This window comes from Juglans regia, chromosome 3 (genome assembly GCF_001411555.2).
Source record: "Juglans regia cultivar Chandler chromosome 3, Walnut 2.0, whole genome shotgun sequence".
NCBI lineage: Eukaryota > Viridiplantae > Streptophyta > Magnoliopsida > Fagales > Juglandaceae > Juglans > Juglans regia.
In genome coordinates, this window is record NC_049903.1 from 19,094,091 (window position 1) to 19,113,763 (window position 19,673).

Below are 19,673 nucleotides of genomic sequence, written 5' to 3' on the forward strand. Positions count from 1 at the left end.
TCATCCTCCAGCGTTGCACATCGCGTGAAGCCCAATAGCCGCATCTCTTTCTGTCAACCACGGGACCACCGTGGAACTGCCACCAGCAACCTCCTTGCCCAGCCCGTACGAGATCGACGCAACCCGTGCTTACACAAAGCCCGCACCGTGCATTGTCACGCCACCTCAGCACCTCCACATAGTTGTCGTCCAGTTCATCCACCCCCCGTAAGCATCCGCCAAGACCAACCACCAGAACCGCATGCCACAGCCACAGGAAACAGCAACCCACCGCTTACACTAAGTCAAAATCCTCTGTTTTATCTCCCAAAAACAGAGCACTTTGTTTCGGCCACCGTGAGTTCGTCTTTACCACCCAGCCGCCGACATTGCCACTGTCTATCTCCCAACTCTTTGCACAACTCCTTCCCACACGTTCGACGCTGCCGGGATAGCCATCTTCATCTCCGCACCTTACACAGCTCCTCCTTCGCGATGAGTTTTCGTTCCATTGTTCTTCGTCTCTCCCTCACTATCCATTTCGTTTCCCTCACCATATTGCTCTCTCTCTCGCTTCCAGTGCTCCGCCGTGATCACCGCCGTCTGCCTAGACCCTCGATACATCGCACGCTGTCGCGTGTTTTCTCCTTGGGTAAGCCCACCATGCATGTTTTGTTTTTTTCACAGTTTTTGCCATGTGGTTGGTTTTCAAAGAAGGGAGAAATTACATTAATACCTTTACTACATATTATTTAGATATGGAATTACAGTTTTGCCCTTATTATTAGATGGTTTCAATTTGAAATCTTGTTTATATTAAATCTATTTTTACATGGTTTATGCAGAAAGTATAAGAAATTTACAGAAAATAAATTGGGTTTTAAAATTGTACTAATGGTAGCATATTATTTTTTCAGTAAGTGTGAAATTTTATTTTGAACATTTTAATTATGATTACAGAAAATTACTTAAGTATTTTAACATGTTATTAAGTAAAGACTTATTTTAAGAGTAAACAATATTGGAGTAATGTTGTTTTTACACTTTAGATATGATTTAGTCTATTTAAAAATAGTTATGGTTTATTTTAAAATATTTTGGGATAATTATATTATCCAGTATTAAACTTTATAGTTGGTTTTCAATAATAAATATGTATGACTTTTAAATGTTTTTGTCATAGTTATTAAATCAACAGTGATGATTTTTGAAAGTGATGATTTGAAATTTTAGGTTTTGAGGAATTTAATATGTTATTCTAGAAGCATAGGATTGAATCTCGAAATATGAGATTAATTGAAAATTTACGAGAATTATGTGATTATTTTATAGGTGACGATTAATTATTGGTCGACATTTTTTAAGAAAATTCTGAAAAAGTTAAGACTTTACATTAAAATAAAATGAACTGAGATCCTTTTTTGGAAAATGTGCATGTTTTGTTATGCAAAGAATCTGAAACAATTTCAATTATTTGTTTTGCACTACTCATGAGATTCTGTTTAAGAATAGAGTATTTTCTGTCATGACTAGTGTAGACATGAGCTTGTTTTTTACATTCTGTTTCTGAACTTTGAAAAAGAGAGCAAATATGAAATTCTGTGCATAAAATATGTTTTGTGATATGATTTTGTTCCGTTCTGAAGATTTTCTGTACTCTGATATGATATAATGTGATTTTTGAAAACCTCTAGCATAACATTTTGTTTTTGTTTCTGTTTCGTTCTGACCTCACCACGGATGTACAACTGTGGCCTATGTTCGGGTTGGTGCCAACTTTTCTGTTTCTGGTATAACCACTTTGGAAACAAAGTGATTTTCTGCGTGGTCTTTCCTATATGCACACTCGGGGCTCCGAGAATGAATAAGGGGAAGATTCACATTCTGTTTCTGCTCGGTTAGCTACCGGGGTTTGCACAACCCTACCACGGGGGTTAAACATGATATTTGTTCTGACATGATAAGATAAATTGTGATGTTTCAGTTTATGCTATACCAAAGGGATTTTGATTATGAATATTTTTGAACTTTCGCTCTGATATTTTTTATAACATGTTCTGACGCTGCATTTTGAAAACATTATTCTGATTCTGTATTCTGAAAGAAAATATTTTTGTTCTGCATTCTGAACTCTGTAAATGCCCATGTTTACACACTAGTATATGTTATCTGCTTACTAAGTTGATAACTCACCCCTTATCTCCAATTATTTTTCAGATAATTTTGATGGCTCCGCTGGAGAACAAGAGTATGAGGTTTTAGTAAGGTGTGATGTCCGTAATGAAATAAGTGTCCAAGGGTACAAGTGCTTATTTTAGAATCGTAGTTAGAAAACTGTTTTATTTTTTATTATTTTGATTTGATAAATTAAGGATATTTTTGAGTTTTGGAGAGTTTATAATTTATGTTATTGAGAATTTCTTAGTTGTCCCTATGAAGGAACATAGATATTTGGATTGATTAAATTAATTAACATTTTATGAAGTTTTCTGAATTTTATAGTTGTGTTATTGAAGTTTGATGTGAAGTATTAAGAGCTAACTCTCTAGACCCTCTGGGAACGGGACTTTACATCTGGCCCTGTCACGGGATATAATAGTGACCTATGGCCTTGTCACGTGATATAATAGTGACCTCTGACCCTGTCACATGATATAATAGTGACATCTGGCCCTACTTCGGGATAAAATAGTGGATTTCTGTTCTGAGTGCAATCATTTTGATATTCATGATGATTTATGTTCTGCTTGGCTTTCCGCATAATACACAACCCTACCACGGGGGTTAAACATGGCCCTCTGTTCTGATATGATAGGATAAGATGGAGATGTTCAATCATGTTGTGCCAAATGAGTCTTTGAATATGAAAAGTTGTTTTCTGAATATGAAATGTTTGAAATATCGCTCTGAATTTTTGATAATATGTATTTTTGAGATTTGCATATTGAAAACTGAAATGTTTTGTTTCTACATTCTGAATTCTGTAAAAATGTTCATATTTACATACTAGCCTATGTTTTCTGCTTACTGAGTTGTTGATAACTCACCCCTTATCACCATAACATTTTTCAGATATTTTTATGGTCCAGCTAGAGAACAAGAGTATGAAGTATTGGAATAGTCTGATGATCATGGATGAATGAGTGCTAAGGGTATAAGTATTTTCGAGGATCATATTTAGTAGTTTTATCTCTAGCGGTTATTTTGTACGTCAAGTTATGAATAATTTGAGTCTTTGTGGAGATGTTATTTATTTTATTGAGGTTTTTGTTTAGTATTTATATGGAAGGACACATATTTTTGGATCGAACAAATAAGTTAAATATTTTGTGGAGTTTCTATTTATTTATTATTAATTATTGGAAGATGTTCTTGAGTAATAGGAGCTAACTTTTCAAACCTCCAAGAACGGGGCGTTACACTTTGATTCTAAGTACCATAACCCCTTCCCTAGCCAATTCACTAGACTATCATGATGACCTCAAACAAAAAATATCAAACCTTCACCAACATCAACTCTTCATCCCTGATTACTATAACAACATCAAACAATTATGAGATGGACTCGGCAATTGTCAACCACTCACCGATGCCAACACCTTGGAGAAGAGGGTTGAGGACGAACATGTGTTCCAATTTCTACGATTCATTCGCTGCTCTTCGGACCCAAATCCTGGCCAATGACCCTCTTCCACCTCTCAACAAAGTTTTTTCCATCCTCTTCCAAGAAGAAGAACAACGCCTTCTCCAAGTCCCCTGATTACAATCGGACAATCTCTCCCTTGCTGCTCGATCCTCTCACACCGATCAACCACTTCTAAAATGCACCAAATGCGGCAAAGACGGTCATCTCTGTCATCACTGTTGGCTTCTCATCGGCTACCCTCCCAGGCGTGAACCCCGTAACAATCGCAAGCCCTCTCTTCTTGGTAAACCGCCTAATGCTGCCAATCTCGCTGGTTCCATCTCAAGTCCAGTCCCAGGCCTCTCGCCAGAGAGCTACTAGCAACTCATGACACTGCTTCATCCCCCTCCTCCAGCGGCAAATTTTGTGGGTAGCTCCTCAACAATTTCTTGTTCTTTTGGCTCATAGATGGACTTGATCATCGATAGTGACGCTAGTGATCATATGATATCATCTTCCTCGAGCCTCCGACGGCCACCCATGGCTCACACGATTTGCTTACCCATGAGGGAGGTTGTCCCTGTTGAAGGCATAGGCTCTGTGATGTTATTCGAAACCCTCACCCTCCCAAATGTCCTTTATGTCCCTACATTTTATTATAATCTCCTCTCTGTCCCTCAACTTACTAAACATTTATCCTATGTAACAATTTTCTCATCTTCTAATTGTTTTTTCAAGGACCTTTAGTTGAAGAGGCTGATTGGAGAGGGTGAAGCTTGCAATGGGCTCTATATCTTTCAACCTCAACAGTCTGCTGCTTTCTCTATCCACCATCTTGATAATAAAACACTATGGCATCAACGTCTAAGTCATCCTTCCAGCTTTACTATTCCTAATGTTTTTTATAGTCCATGTACTTTTTCTCATTGTGATGTTTGTATTCATTCTAAGCACACCCACTTGCCTTTTTCCCTTCATACTAATAAAAGTATGAAGGGAAAAAGGCACACCCACTTGCCTTTCTCATTGTGATGTTTGTATTCATTCTAAGCACACCCACTTGCCTTTTTCCCTTAATCGCCTTTACTGTGATATTTGGGGTGGTTATTCTACCGCTTTCATTTGTGGAGCACATTATTTTTTTACTATTGTTGATGATTTTTCACGCACCACATAGATTTATTTAATGCGTTTTAAATCAGAAACTTTTAGTCATTTGGAGCATTTTTTCGCTCTTATAAAAAATCAATTTAACTCCACAAAATATATTATGTGAACTAATAATGGCCAGGAATTTCTTTCTCATATTCTCCAAAATTAGTTTCATGCGTATGGCATCATTCATGAGCGTACCTGTGTTGAAACTCCACAACAAAATAGCTTATGTAATGAGACTTCGCGAGATAACTGGAAGGACTTTAATACCACCTTGGGCCTTGGGCCATGGGGGCCCAACAAGTCACTCAAGGCCTAAACACCCCCTAACCTAGTAGGATTCAGGTCAATCGTTAAGCAAAATGCCCACCCACTTATCTCGGGATCATTAGGATATTTACTCATTCAAAACAAGTGAATAGCTCAAAGGAATCAGGATTCAAATTTCAAATAGTAGGCAAGACAGTTAATCTAGGCAGTTTCAAGAAGATAAGCTGATCTCAAAAAGGATCCAGGTACACTAATGAAATCTTTGGAATATTTTGGCTCTGAGATTACATTTATCGTTACTAACTTAGGCATCAGAGGGTTTCCCTTCAACCCGCAAGCCCTCTTACTATTTGGTTGCAGGAAGTCTAGAGTGCATAGCAGTGAAACACATCTTCAGCACAACTCGAGGAAATTCATATAGTTATAATAAAACTTGATCGATCTTGGTTTATTTCTTTCAGTATGGCATTATCGATTAACCACTAGATGAAATATTACCAACATATCTCAAACTTGACTCGCATTAATTCTCAAATAGCAAAATATTCATATTTCGAAAATTTTAACCATCTTGGTCGAAATAAAATAGAGGATAGCATTTTGTTTTATAGACTATTTAATAATTTACATCGATCAAAAAATCGTTGAAATATTTATTAGAATATCATGACATCTAAAATATATTTCTATGTATACTACTTAATTTTTGTTAATTGTATGTTAAATATCTTAACATAAAATCATATCAATTTATAAATTTATTTTTATTAAATATTTTTTATAACTACGATATTTCTCATAACTTTATATAGGTTGTGTACGTAGCATAATGGTAGGGAAAATGCTAATATGTCGTCTGAATTTGTCCTTTTATTTTGATTGTTCATGTATTTATTTATTTTACTTAATGATTAAAAAAATAAATTTTAGTGTATTGACATATTTTTTTTATTTTTTAAAAATATTTAAATATATTAAAACATATATAAAAATAAAAAATGTAAAAATAAAAAAGTGATTTTGTGCTAGCAACCTATGGTAACTTCGAACACGTTCCTTAGAGGACAAGATTAATTCATGGTACTCGCTGTCAATTGTATTCCATAATCCGCAAGTGCCGCTTCCTTTGATGTGATAATAACAACTCCTTAAAAAAGCCGAGCCTGCATTTGTGCCTCAATTATTGTCACGTAATACACAAAAGATTATCGATTTCTATATCTTCTTCATACCAATGAACACGAAATTCGGTCAACCGAGAATGACAGCTAAGATTGCTCATTAGCTATAGGGTAATGATATACTTGCAACCGGTTCACTATTTTTTTACTATTTATACAATATTTAAAATTTTTTATTTTTTTATCATTTTTTTAAAATATTTTTTTAACATCTTTAATCATTAAAAAATTAAAAATATATATAATTTTATTAATAACCACTTCTTAACTATTAAATATAAAAAAAGTTGTAAATAAGTTGTAGATGGGTAATAATCCTATTATTTTCGTTGATTATATTGAAGAAGTGGTAATATGTCAATGTAAATGCAAGGACCCACCATTAACGACCTTTTCCAAGCTATGTCACTTGAAAAATTTCAAGCCAATAATCAACATATAGGAGAAATATCAGCCGAGGATGGAGAAGGCTACCCAAATGGCAAAAGTTACGAAATTAGGGAATGTTTTTAGAAAAGAGAAGAAGGAAGGAACTCATAATTTGGTATACCAGAAAAGAAAGAGATGGTTTAGACTTTAGGGGGTTGGGGCGATCTGAAATGCAGTACAAGATTACAGTACAATATTAACCAGTACAAATGGCATCTGCATCAAAGCATTTTAATATTTGGGCCAGCAGCCTTAATTGACGGCAGCAGTAGCTCAGAATCTGGCGACTGAGTAAAATGGTAGTACAAATCTATACAAATCGGTGTACTATACATTTGAATTTATAAGGCTTATTTATAGACATGATGAACGCACCGAGATCTCTGGGTCTGTTGCAGGAAGTTGGAGTATGGATTTAGGAGAACTCCCAGATTGAGAAACATCATTGAGTGCAGCGTTGATGAAAGTCCTCTTCTTTTTGTGTTGGACATTTTCGTTAGCGCTGCACCCAATCATGTTTCTATAGGGGATATTGATCCCGGGAGATCCTAGCTAGGCACCAAGCTTGTTTGAGTAAAGCAAATCGTTAAAACTGGTATGGAAATCTGCTGCCATTGTTGTTGCAGAAAAATACTATTGGTTTTTTTTTTTTTTTATAATCTTCAATATATGTAATGGAGTTTTGCAGGAAATAGATGCCAATGAGCAAGTCTTCAAGGACATAGCTGACAAGCATCAACGGTTGCTCTTCATTTCAGAACCAAATTACAGTTTCTCTTCATTTTCCAGAAGATGAACGGATTGGTCATGAGTTATGAACTAAGACCACTGCTGCAACCTTTCCCATGTATGCAGTATTTGAAAGTATTGAACTCATCATTCAGGCAGCATGATTGGCCCAGTTTTATATCAAAACATAATACAGTTAACCTTCTCTGTTTTTTGTTTCTTTTCCTAAGCATTGAACCAATGACATTGTGGCAAAAATTACACTTCATTTATAAATCTAAAGTCGTCTAAGAATGTAGACTATGTTATCTATTGGAAAATCCATTAGTTCACTTGCCTATTGCATGCATCAAAGGCCACCTTTTGTATTTATAGAAATCGAAATGGACAAACTATATAGCTCCAACCCATCTACACATCTAAACATTTAGTTATACATGCAAATTTATTTGGATATGTACAAGAAAACGAATTCTTAGGAGATAACTACGTTTAGCAGCCATTGCTCATGGATTGCAGCAAAGCCCTTTACTATGTTTAGATTCTAGAAAGCCAGCCAAGGGAAGCAAATATTTTATTACATTATCTAGTCCCTGATGCAACTAATTAATCCAGATAAAAAGCTCAAACAAGCTTGGTCAATTAAACAAATCTGTCGTACCATAATTTTCTTCACCATACTCCATAAACAGGAATTAGTGGAAAATAACTCCTCAAATGAAACAGATAATCTTTCAAAATAACGAGTTTGGACATCTTTCTAATGGCCTTGGCAAGCAATATGGATGAAAACCATCTTGTTGTAAAGTCTGCATTTATGTATTCAAGGTAAAGTTGGATAATTTCGACACAAGCTTACTATATGTAACCGAGATTTGCATCTAAAACTTAAAACATTTACACGAACATCAATGCAAAATTGCAAATGCCACTGTTTTCTTTCCCCACATGGAAATGAACTCCAAGGGTGCCATCAAATATGAATTACACCCAGAAAAATTTGACCTATATATAAACGGTGCTATTACAGTTTACCAATAAATTTTGTATACAGAAAATCAAAAGAAAAAACCAACAAGAATTCTGTAATCTGCCTTCGACACTTTGATAGAATCGTCTGTACTTTACACCCAACCCTTCAGGTCGTTCATGGTGATAACCTTGAACACTTTCAGAAGCATTGGGGTAAAGTTTATCCTGTTTTAGTTCGTGATATCCTTCAGACCACATCAGATTTGAGTTGGGATCCATTAGTCATTTTCTGCACTTAACTTGGGAGGAGCATCGCCAGATACGAGAATAACAAAGGATTTACTTGAAGCCAACAATCGCTTGAATGGGTGTGAGGTCAGTATCTTCACTAATGTTAGAATGTGATAAACCTTTTTGCGTTTATTTCAATATTATAGGATCATATTGCAATATACACGTTCACATTCTATAGTTGTTTGTTTTGTGTATCCCAATTCTACTATGGCAGGTAGAAATTGGTATCAGGCAGTATTTCATGGCTTCTATGCATGACGAACCCGCAAGAATGTGTGGCATGAGATGTTTAAATTGAAGGGCCAGCAGTCTTCCCATTTATTTCAAGAACTTCCAGCTCATTATGCTGAAATAGTCAACTCTCCACCACTTCAAGAATGGCATGAATCCCATGTCTGGACTTTTAAATTTAGTTGCAGAGTTGCCACCTTAAATCCCAAAGCCAGACATGGGTCCATGTGTCTACATATCTGCACAGAAGAACTTGTACAGGCTGATTCTTTGACAAAACTATGTTATGACTCATATGATGTGGTACGCCTAGGTCTTTCTCCTATTCTCTCTTTCAGTCTCAGTTTTTCAAGCATGGATTGATGCACTTTGTTTTGTCAAAATCCCTCTGTATTCATATTTGAAAAAGAATGCTTTGTTAGCCACTACATTAACATTGTTGAACACCCTTCACAAAACAATTCATCATCTGTGGATGATCACATTTCCGTGATATAATCTACCGCAACACAATAGAGGCAAATAGGCACGTTGTTTGATAAAATGCGCATCATCCGACGCCTGTATGCTTTTTAGCATGAACTCCCTTGATCCTTTGCATTCTCTCCTTGCAATTTGTGGAGTAATAATGTCCAATTGTCCATGTAACCAAGCCACTACGTGTTTAGAAAATAAGTAGAAAATAACTATTTTTCAATCATTTGATGTCACAATAATAGATTATAAAAGGGTGATACAGAAGCAACCGCATCAAATGAACCATCCACAGAAATCTAAAAGCCAAGTCCATTAGAATGCAATATGCATATTCCACTTAAATTATTAGATACACACATTAAACAGAAAGATAAGAAAAAACTGATATTATTATGGTTCTTACCATAAGAAGACGGCCTCTGTACAAAATGTAGACTGAACATGAAAGAATTGCCCATCACCATTTTATTCGTCTATATTACTCTCTTTTTAGCGTTTTTGCTTCTCAATTGTGAGGCTCACGGTTAACAGTAAAAGGTAAATACAGAAGGATAAGACCTTCACAAATCGAATTGAAGACAGCAAAATTTTTTGAAAAAGAACAGTGATGAAAAAAAAGGGTAAAAAAAAAGAAAAGACCTAGAAACCCATGTAATTTCTTAGGACTGGTATATAAGGTTTTGGAATGGCCAAAATTGTTTCATAGGTGCATTGACGACATATAAGAACCTTATGGAGCCATTAGCCCTTCAATTGTGTAGGAAAGAGACTTTGCCCAATCAGCTCTAAGCAGAAGCGTCTGCAATGTCTGCATCACATCGTATGAAGGATCAAGCTTCTGCTGCCAACCCTACATAATATAACCCATTACCAAAATCAGCAAAATGGATCACATCAACTACTGATACTGATTGTGGGATGACTAAGCATTCATTAAATACAGAGCACTTCATAAGTACGACCAAATCTATCTCATTTAGTCATTTATAACATTTAAGGGTAGTCCATACGAGCAACAATGTGGGATACTTCGATTTTTAATGGGCATATCACAATTGAGCTGGCAAAAAGAAGAAACATTACCTCGAGAACCAATGTTGTTACCAATACAGTGCAGACATTGCCATCAACGTTGACTCTATGACGCCTAACTTTCTCAAGCAATTGCTGCATGCACTCAGCGGGATGGATTAGATCACCTTCAGGAGTACCCCAGAAAGTGAATGACTCTTCCACTTCCTGTAAAACAAGGTATTCAGGAAACTTCTATGCAGCAAATGGTTCAAACACCGTACAAGAAAATTAGAATATACAGGATCTTAGCAAAGAAGAAAAGTTGGTCTTCACAGAAATTTAACCGAGGAAATACACTGATATAAGTAAGAAACTATCAGACAACTGAAGAAACTAGGCCTGCAACCCGGTCCGACCAAGGAAATCAAATCGGGCCGGACCCGTATAACCCGACATTTAAAAACAACATTGTTTAGTCTTCCTTGCTTCCAGAAACAACTTATTTATAGAAATTACAGAATCACAAACCACGGGAGAGGAAGAGAGAGAAGTGGTCTTGGACTCTTGGCAATGGCGTAGAGTCCAGACATGGCTTCTTTGCTTTGTCCAACTCCGAGTGCACGAGTACAAGATCAACGACCTTGATCATGGAAGCCCTGCCGTCCTCCGACTGAGCCAAAAGCCTGTCAATTCCCTTGGTGATCTCGTTCCCTTCACCAACAAAGTATTTTCCAGAAGAAACTCTTTTTATTTAATTTTTTATTTTCTTTCTATTTGGGAAAAACACTTCCTTTAATTTAATCGCATCTTTCTGTATATAACCTTTGTATATTTATTTTAACACAGCTGTTTACCGAAGACCTGAAAAAACAATTGGGAATCACACATGGACTGTGTTTTGATCGAAAACAAACTGGAGAAGAAAGGTGACTGGTTCGAGGCGACATATAGCTTTAACTTCGGAGACTATGGTCACATGGCAGTGTGGGGGCTGACTTCGATTTATTTAACTGCAAGGCCTGGTATTCTCCTGGGTGTCATTGATACATACCTCCTAGCTCCTCTGCAACTGGGTTTGGACAGTTTGAGTGGAAAGAGGAAATTGAACACTTCAGAACTTGAACAAACTGAAAGGAATATTTGGGTGGCTAGGGTTTGAGTCTATAAGTTTCTTTTTATACAGACGGGTTGACACTCAACCCGTTCCTAGTCAGGTTGGAGATCCGATCAGATCACAACCCGAAAAAGTCAGGTCAGATCGGATCATTTTAATCGGGCCCTTCGGTTTATTGGGCCTTTTGCACAGCCCTAGAAGAAACTGTGATTTATGACCATAACTATTATAAAAATAAGAATGCTTCATAATAAGCTTCTTATAATGAGAAATAAACACCAGTTAATCGGTAGACCAATGTAGCTTTTATTAAAAGAACGACATGTCATGATTCAAGAGAAGATTTTTCAACCCATATTTCTATGGTGCTACCTAGAAAATATGGAGCACGTTTGCTCATTTAAAAAAGTAATTTTGAGAAAAATTGGCATTTTTTTTCTTTTTTCGAAAAACTATTGTCAAAACATAGTCATGATTTCATGTACTCTGACCAATTACTCCTGAAATTAAGTATTAAATTTTCTTAACATATTACCTCAATAAAAGCCTTTGGATTCGGGCAGTTTTGTTGCTTTGATAATCTAAGTGTGCACTCTGCTGCGGTGCGGCCATCTCGACAAGCAACGGCCTTAAAAAAGTCAATTAAGTTTATTCGATCGCTTCCTGAAAGTTCAGCAGTCATCCCTACATCAAGGAAAATGACATGAGGCTTTGATTTGAAAAGCCGTTTTCGAGGAGACTTGCTCTGAGTCACCCGGACAAGGATATTTCCAGGATGCATGTCCGCATGAATAAAGTTGTCCACCTGAAAGAAGAAATTCTAATGTCTTGGAAGCCAAAAAAATGTTACATTTAAAAAGTGAAAACAATCCAAAGATACATGCTTAATGTACATCTTAAATTGGGCATGAAATAGTTGAAAAGGAGTTATTCTTCTCTTCTTTCTTCTTTCATTTTCCTTGATGTATTGTTTTGTGCTTATTAATGAAGAATTATTACTTGTAAAAAACCCTATCATGATATTTTAGATATGCCATGCTTCTCTAGTTCTTTTTAAAATGATATTGAGTAGTCCTTGGGCCCTAATGTCTACTTTTTAGAACTTAAAACTATGGAAAGAGAGCCTTTTCTTCCCTGCACAACAACCAGTAGCCTTCATCAGCTACCATGTTTCAGCAGAAGAGGGACTACTTCCATACTTCCTTAAACATACCATTTTATGAGCAAAATCAGGCTGGATGCATATGGGACAAACTAGTCTTCTTAGTCAATAATTATGCACATATAAACCCAAGGCCTAGAAACAAACTTAACAGTGCCTAACAAAAAATACAAGGGTTCAGGGAGAGGGAGAGACAGAGACAGAGAGAGAAGGATCTTGCTATGGTTAATTACCTTTAGTACCCTCTTTTATAAGTCATTTGCTGTAATACCCTTAGGGATCTTGACCTGGTTAATTTCAAGGCATGAAACTAGAGTACCATGACTAGTTCATCCAGTAAGAATTGCTAATCATCTGGGTTATCAGGATTTTATCATGGAACATAATCAATGCAATTACCAATGCCAAATGAATAGAATCATTGCAAGCTGTATCAAATTAAAATATGAGGTTTTACCAAAAGCATCTTCAAAAGTGCATGAGTCCCAATATGAGCAAGTGCAGATTTAATCCGGTCATGTCCTTCAAGGTCATCAACATAGTGTGAGACACTTTCCCCTTGTTCATAACTTTCAACCAGGACAGCAGGATGCACAAGTGGATACACTGGCTTAGGGAATGAAACATTCTTCCATCGACGGAAATTATAAATAAAGCGGCTCAAATGAGCAGCTTCCCTCGCAAGGTCAACTTGAGACATCATGAAAACTGCAAACTGCTGTACACTTTCATCCAATCTCAACCACTTCAGTGTAGGGATGAAGTTTGATATTTTTGCTACAAAATTTATTATCATGAAATCCCTCCTGATTGATTCACCAACACCAGGATGTCTAACCTTTACCGCAACCACCATGGGCTTAACCTGTTGACCAGGGTATCGAGATCTCAAAGAAGCTCGATGCACCTGAGCAATACTTCCGGATGCTACAGGTGACTCTTCAAAATTCTCAAAAATTTCAGAAAGCTCACGACCAAATGCTCTTTCAATAGTTTTCCTTGTGTAGGCAAAGCTATGTTCAGGAGCTTTACTGTGAAGTTCTGAAAGCTTGGTGCATAAATCTCTAGGGAAAAGATCTGGTCGTGTGGCTGCCCATTGACCCCATTTTATAAATGCAGGACCTGCTTTTTCAAGTGTCCGATGAACAATCTGAAGCCACATTTTCCTATATTGAGGTCCAAAGTAATCCACAAATGGTGCCATCATGACGCTGGGCGAAAACAAAATTGCTAAATAGAGAGCCCTCACTAACAAGACTACACCTTCTACTACTGAGAACAATAATGAGGTCATATACGCATGGCCATCTTGTGCACGCATATACAAAGTGTTCGGTGATGGGTAATGTTCCGAGTCTGCCAGCGTTCTTTGTGCCCATGCTAGCTGTCCACAGGTGAATGCAAAAATACCGGGAACTAGCAAGTGAGAGCGTGTCAAGGACAAGCTTACTGCCTGAGCAATCCTATTTATGGGGGAAAAAGAACGACCATTGGGGGAATATTTTTGGTAGAGCCTTTTCCAAGCAACTTGGGCATGATTTGTCACTACACTGCTTGCTGAGATAGCAGAGAAATTCCTGGAAAGACAACGGCCAAAACTCTGCTTGGTCTTGTACATTGATAACGAAGCATTTTGCCTCCTTGAAAACCTATTGTAGAAGCATAAACTGTACTGGGGCAGATTCAGCCCAACTGTAGCGAGGCCTGCATACTTTCTTACTTCTGGATAGCTGCTCCGCTGGTTTCTGAGGATGGAATGTGCAGCAATTCTTATATTTCGAAACATCAAAAGTCTGCAGATTTCAGAATAATGTAAGTTAACAATACAAATATCTAACAATTTTTTTGTTTTTGATAGGCAATCATAGAAATTTTATTAATAGAAAAAGGCAAAGTCAAGGTACACATGTAGTATACATGAGAAACACCTAGCTAGGGTTTACAATCGAAAGAAGAAAGTCATGAACATTTAGACCGTTACAAACAATGGTTCCCGCCCATAAAAGCAATGACTTTTTTTTTTTTTATAAGTAAGAGTAATTTTATTAATACAAATGAAATAGGCATAACCTGTGTACACAGGAAGTATACAAAAGAACACCAAAAAACATTCTAAGATCGAGAGAATAAAGACATAAAAGCAATGACTTAAAGAAGAAAAGTTTTAGTTCCTCCATTGTTTTCTCACAATCTTTAAAGCTTCTTGCATTTCTTTCCCTCCAGATACACCAACACATACAAATAGGAACCATACGCCAAATGGCCGCCACCTGTGAGTTACCCTAAATGCCTCGCCAACTCACAAGGAAGTCCACCAATCTGAGGCATGACCCATGACAAACCGACTCTCGTGAAAAAATATCCCACATGACCCTAGCCACCTCATAATGTAGAAGCACAATATCTAGCAAATCTCACAGAACAGCAATGTTTTTCATTTTTTATCTAAGAAAAGTATAAATTTAAATGTCTCTTTCACCATGATTTTGAACCTTTGGTAATTGCAAGCTCCCTTTATTTCTGAATTAAAAACGTAATGTAACAATATACAAAGCGAGGACAAACATTCGAGATTTCTAGTAACCCCATGTAGCTGGTAGGTTTGATTAGATTCAAGTATTAAATTGTTTTAATCAAGCATAATACTCACAAGGCCATAGTTCAACCCCATTACAAACAATAAGAAACATACTGTTGAGATACAAAATATGGGACGCTGTTATGAACCCAATTAAATTGGGCTGGGATTGATGGGCCTCCAATTGTTATCTTTTATTTTATTGAGTTGCTAAGTTGTTGTTAGTGGCCCATGGGCCTAATTAGTGTGAGTAAGAATTGGCCCATGGCCTTGGTTTGGTTGTGGTTGAGTTAGGGTTATTGTCTTCTAGTATATGTACTGGGAAGGGGGTCGTGGTTGGGGGATCTTGAAGAATATTGATCAAGTTGCTTTCTGTTTTCATGGAGGTTGAGTATTCCTCGAAAATACTCAGTTTATCGTAATATAGTTTTCATACATTTCTCTACAATTCACCCGAGTTCATATCTACATTAAGAATATCCCAGCAAGTTCATTACAAGTGGTATCTAGAGACAACGATCTTGCCATGGAGTTGAGTAATGAAGAACTTTACGAATGTTTTCAAAATTATCACCGTGCACTCTATGATGATTTCTATAGAGATTCTGGCCAAATGGTGCTTACAGTGAAGTCTTTCAAAGGTAAAAACCTAAAAATTTTAGTTGATTCTTCCTTCACTATTTACTATGTGAAGCTCAATATCGAATATGCTTACGGGAGAAATATTTATCCACTAGAGCAACAACAAGTGAGACACAGAGGAATTCTTTTAGAAGATGATGTTATGTTGAGAGAGACGACGGTATTTGACGATGGCTATCTTCTTCTTGATATGATGGGTGAAAAATCCAGATCAGAAGAATTCACAAAAGTGGAGGAAACTGCGACAACAGAAGAAAATGGAGGAAAGAATGAAGATGTGTACTCGTGGAGAAGGGAAAAGAAAAGGCACCAGTGATGGAGCTAGCCAAGAAATCCAACCTTGGCTTTGAGATAGCCAAGCAGGCTGGTGATATCCAGAAATTTCCAATCCAGGAGGAAGCAGTGGTGTCTGATGCGGCTAAGCTCAAAGAAGCAGAGGATGGGTACACAGTGAGTACAGTGATCGACGGCCACAAGCTTCACATGAATCCACAATCGGTTCTTCCTCAATCTGGTTCTTCAGTTCTCTCCTTCAATGTCGTTATGGTGGTCACGGACGTTACTCCCAAAGAAATCTCTCCTTCATCTGAAAACCCAAATCCGAAACCAACAGTAGAAGGAGAAAATCAGGCAATCAGTATCCCTCCTAAGCCGCCTCCTAGCAAAGGCAATGTCGCTCTTTGGTATCAACAGCAATCAGCCACCGTGCAATTAATTCAAAGACGTCGCTCGTGGGATTTGAGGGGAAACGAGCATGGAAGTCTGTTCAATTCGATTTTCTCTTGTAGTACTCTATTTACTTCCCAAGAAAGTGAGAAAAATATAAAATATTTTACTAGTATTGTGCTGATATTCTTGCTTTGGGTTTGCCGAAATGGTTCTTCCCCAAGGCTAGATGATAACAAAGATGGGCATTACATGTTTGAGCTTGGAGAAGATTTAACTTCTCGCTACAAGATCCACAACAAAATGGGTGAAGGTACTTTTGGACAGGTTTTGGAGTGCTGGGATAGAGAAAAGAAGGAAATGGTTGCCATCAAAATTTTCCATGGAATTAAGAAGTATCATGAAGCAGCTATGATAGAGATTGAAATGCTGCAACAAATTGGTAAACATGATAAAGGGGGCAACCGGTGTGTGCAAATACAGAACTGGGTTGACTATAGTAACCATATCTGTGTTGTGTTTGAGAAGCTTGGACCAAGCTTATACGATTTTCTATGGAAAAATAATTATCGCTCATTTTCCATTGATCTAGTCCGTGAGATAGAGGGTGATGCTGCGATGGATAGCACAAATGCCTTTACCTTTTCTCCGCAATCCAATTATTATTTTGACATTAACACTAATTGGGTTGAAGAATCTTTGGATATGTTTGATCAGTTCTTATTTAAACCTTTGATGTCAGTTGGTGTTACTACGAGGGAATTCAAAGAGGGAGGGTTCCAGAATATAGACAAGAGGCGTGGAGGTGTTAATAATGGAAGGTACACGAGATGTTTGGTGAAAGGCTTCAAGACCATGCGGTTAATTGATATGGATTTGGGCTTCAAGGGAACTTCTACGGGTGAGTGGATCAACTATATGTTTGACCAGAATTTTGTGAATTATCAAATCTTGGTTGTTATCTTTGGGAGTAGTAAACAGTTTGATATAGTATGGGAATTGTTTGGAAGAAGATTTTTTAACTTTGAAGGTCATGAAGCACCTGTGTATTCCATTTTCCCTCGTCAAAAAGAAAATATTCAGCTTATAATTTTTACTATGGTTGATGGGAAAATTAATTTGGTTCCAAAGATAGTGAAGCGAAATGCAGACCAGGAAATTAATGCTCAAAACTGGGATTTAGAGAATGCTATTGAATTTGAAAGTGACCATGTAGTTGTTGAGTGGCAGGAGTCGCTTTCAAAGAATGGTATTAAATTGGATGGAGGGGGGAATATTGCACCTCAATTGTTTCAAATATTGACATTTAGGAATGCTTTGTGGTGGGATGGAATAAATCTGCTAAAAGTCTGGAAATGCCATTGGATAAAGAAACAAATCTTGTGGCCCTTTGATAGAGGAAAGGGAAAGGAACGGTAGAAACGTGGGTGCCAGGTTCACTTTTGTCTTCTCAACACTCGAAACCAAGGTATTTGCAGAAAGGCAAATTGATGAAGGCGGCAACTTGCAGTGTTCATCCCATGGTTGGTCCTTTGATTGCTGTGGATCTTGTGCAAGGATCCCTCGAGCTCCAGCTGAAGGTCCTGAAGCTCGTGCTGTTAAGTCTTCAAGAGCATGTGTTACAAAGTTCCCTACGATGCAGTCACATGGCCTACTCTTGTTTTGCCTAATGAGAATGGATGGGAAGGAGCACAAACTACCAAGCTTTCCAGGCTACCTGATGACTTTGATAACCCTGAGTTTTCATTTGTGACAAGTCAGCGCATCTGTTCTATGGCTATGATATCCTCATGTAGAATGTATCTGATCCTTCCTACATTGATTTGCTCATAACCAACAATTTGCACTTGCTCGTCAATATCATAGAGTTGCATCAACATTTCAACCTTGAGGACAAGGTTCTTTAAAGGAGGGGAATTTGTTATGAACCCAATTAAATTGGGCTGGGATTGATGGGCCTCCAATTGTTATCTTTTATTTTATTGAGTTGCTAAGTTGTTGTTAGTGGCCCATGGGCCTAATTAGTGTGAGTAAGAATTGGCCCATGACCTTGGTTTGGTTGTGGTTGAGTTAGGGTTATTGTCTTCTAGTATATGTACTGGGAAGGGGGTCGTGGTTGGGGGATCTTGAAGAATATTGATCAAGTTGCTTTCTGTTTTCATGGAGGTTGAGTATTCCTCGAAAATACTCAGTTTATCGTAATATAGTTTTCATATATTTCTCTACAATTCACCCGAGTTCATATCTACATTAAGAATATCCCAGCGAGTTCATTACAGACGCACATGCTAAAGCTGCTTAATTTAGCTTCAATGCCAACTTCAAAACTCCCACATCATAATCAAAACCCAGACACTAATTAAACCAAATATACTTTTTCAACTGATATAAGGATACGAGATCATTAAGATATAAACCCTAATCAGATTTTGAAATCTGTAAAAATCCCTAAATCTCAAATCTGTAAATTCGATAAAAACCCTAAATGAAATGAATCAATTAGCAATGAATTGAAACATTGTAATGATTCATGAAGTAAATGTAAGATTTTGAAAATTAAAAAGCATATATATGTTGACATACCAATTAGCCCGCCGAGAGAGGGGAAAACAATATCTGTGATTCTGTAGCCTCGGGAACAACTGGAAGCGGAGGAGAACAGAACGGACCAACAGTGTCGACGGCGAGGGGCTGTTGACGGCGTGAGAGAGGGCTTGAGCGTGAGAGACGGCTGCGGGGACTCGAGAGGCAGAGCAGAGATGGTCGAGCGTTTGGATCTTTTGTTCAGATGGAGATTCGGCGGAAAGGACGAGAGAGAGAGAGAGAGAGGGAAGAGGAATGTGTCAATTGGGCCGTGCGTTTGGATCTTTTGTTTAGGTGAGGGGAAGTTTCATAGCTGGCTCGGCTCCACTTCGGTTTAAAAGCGGTGGTTCGATTCTCGTTTGCCTCACGCAGGGCATAAATATCATCAAATCATACAGCGAAAGGTCTTCAATTCATTTAACGGTCCTCATAGATAATAGTTGATGTATAATTTGATTTAAAATATAAATCATATCAATTAAATCTTATCAAATAGTTTATGTATTCTACACTAACTTATAAATATAACAAATCTTTCATTATAATATATATATTAAATGAGATAATTAAAA

General features: G+C 37.3%; 1 protein-coding gene across 1 annotated transcript; it reads right to left on the reverse strand.

Annotated features, from left to right (window-relative positions):
- Nucleotides 1-9,707: 9,707 nt before the first annotated feature.
- Nucleotides 9,708-19,451, reverse strand: LOC108990597 (probable serine/threonine-protein kinase abkC). Its single transcript, XM_018964603.2, has 5 exons — nucleotides 19,102-19,451; nucleotides 13,090-14,425; nucleotides 12,006-12,275; nucleotides 10,426-10,581; nucleotides 9,708-10,192 (listed from the first exon to the last, which is right to left on the reverse strand). Exons 2-5 carry the CDS (start codon nucleotides 14,416-14,418, stop codon nucleotides 10,073-10,075), a joined length of 1,875 nt encoding a protein of 624 aa, XP_018820148.1. The 5' UTR covers nucleotides 14,419-14,425; nucleotides 19,102-19,451; the 3' UTR covers nucleotides 9,708-10,072.
- Between the last annotated feature and the right edge of the window lie 222 nt (nucleotides 19,452-19,673).

Excerpts from the sequence above, each read along its gene's own strand:
- LOC108990597 (XM_018964603.2), bottom strand. The coding sequence starts at position 14,418 with ATGTTTCGAAATATAAGAATTGCTGCACATTCCATCCTCAGAAACCAG. Across the intron at positions 12,276-13,089 it reads CACTTTTGAAGATGCTTTTG|GTGGACAACTTTATTCATGC; the intron begins GTAAAACCTCAT and ends TTCTTCTTTCAG. Across the intron at positions 10,193-10,425 it reads TAACAACATTGGTTCTCGAG|GGTTGGCAGCAGAAGCTTGA; the intron begins GTAATGTTTCTT and ends TATATTATGTAG.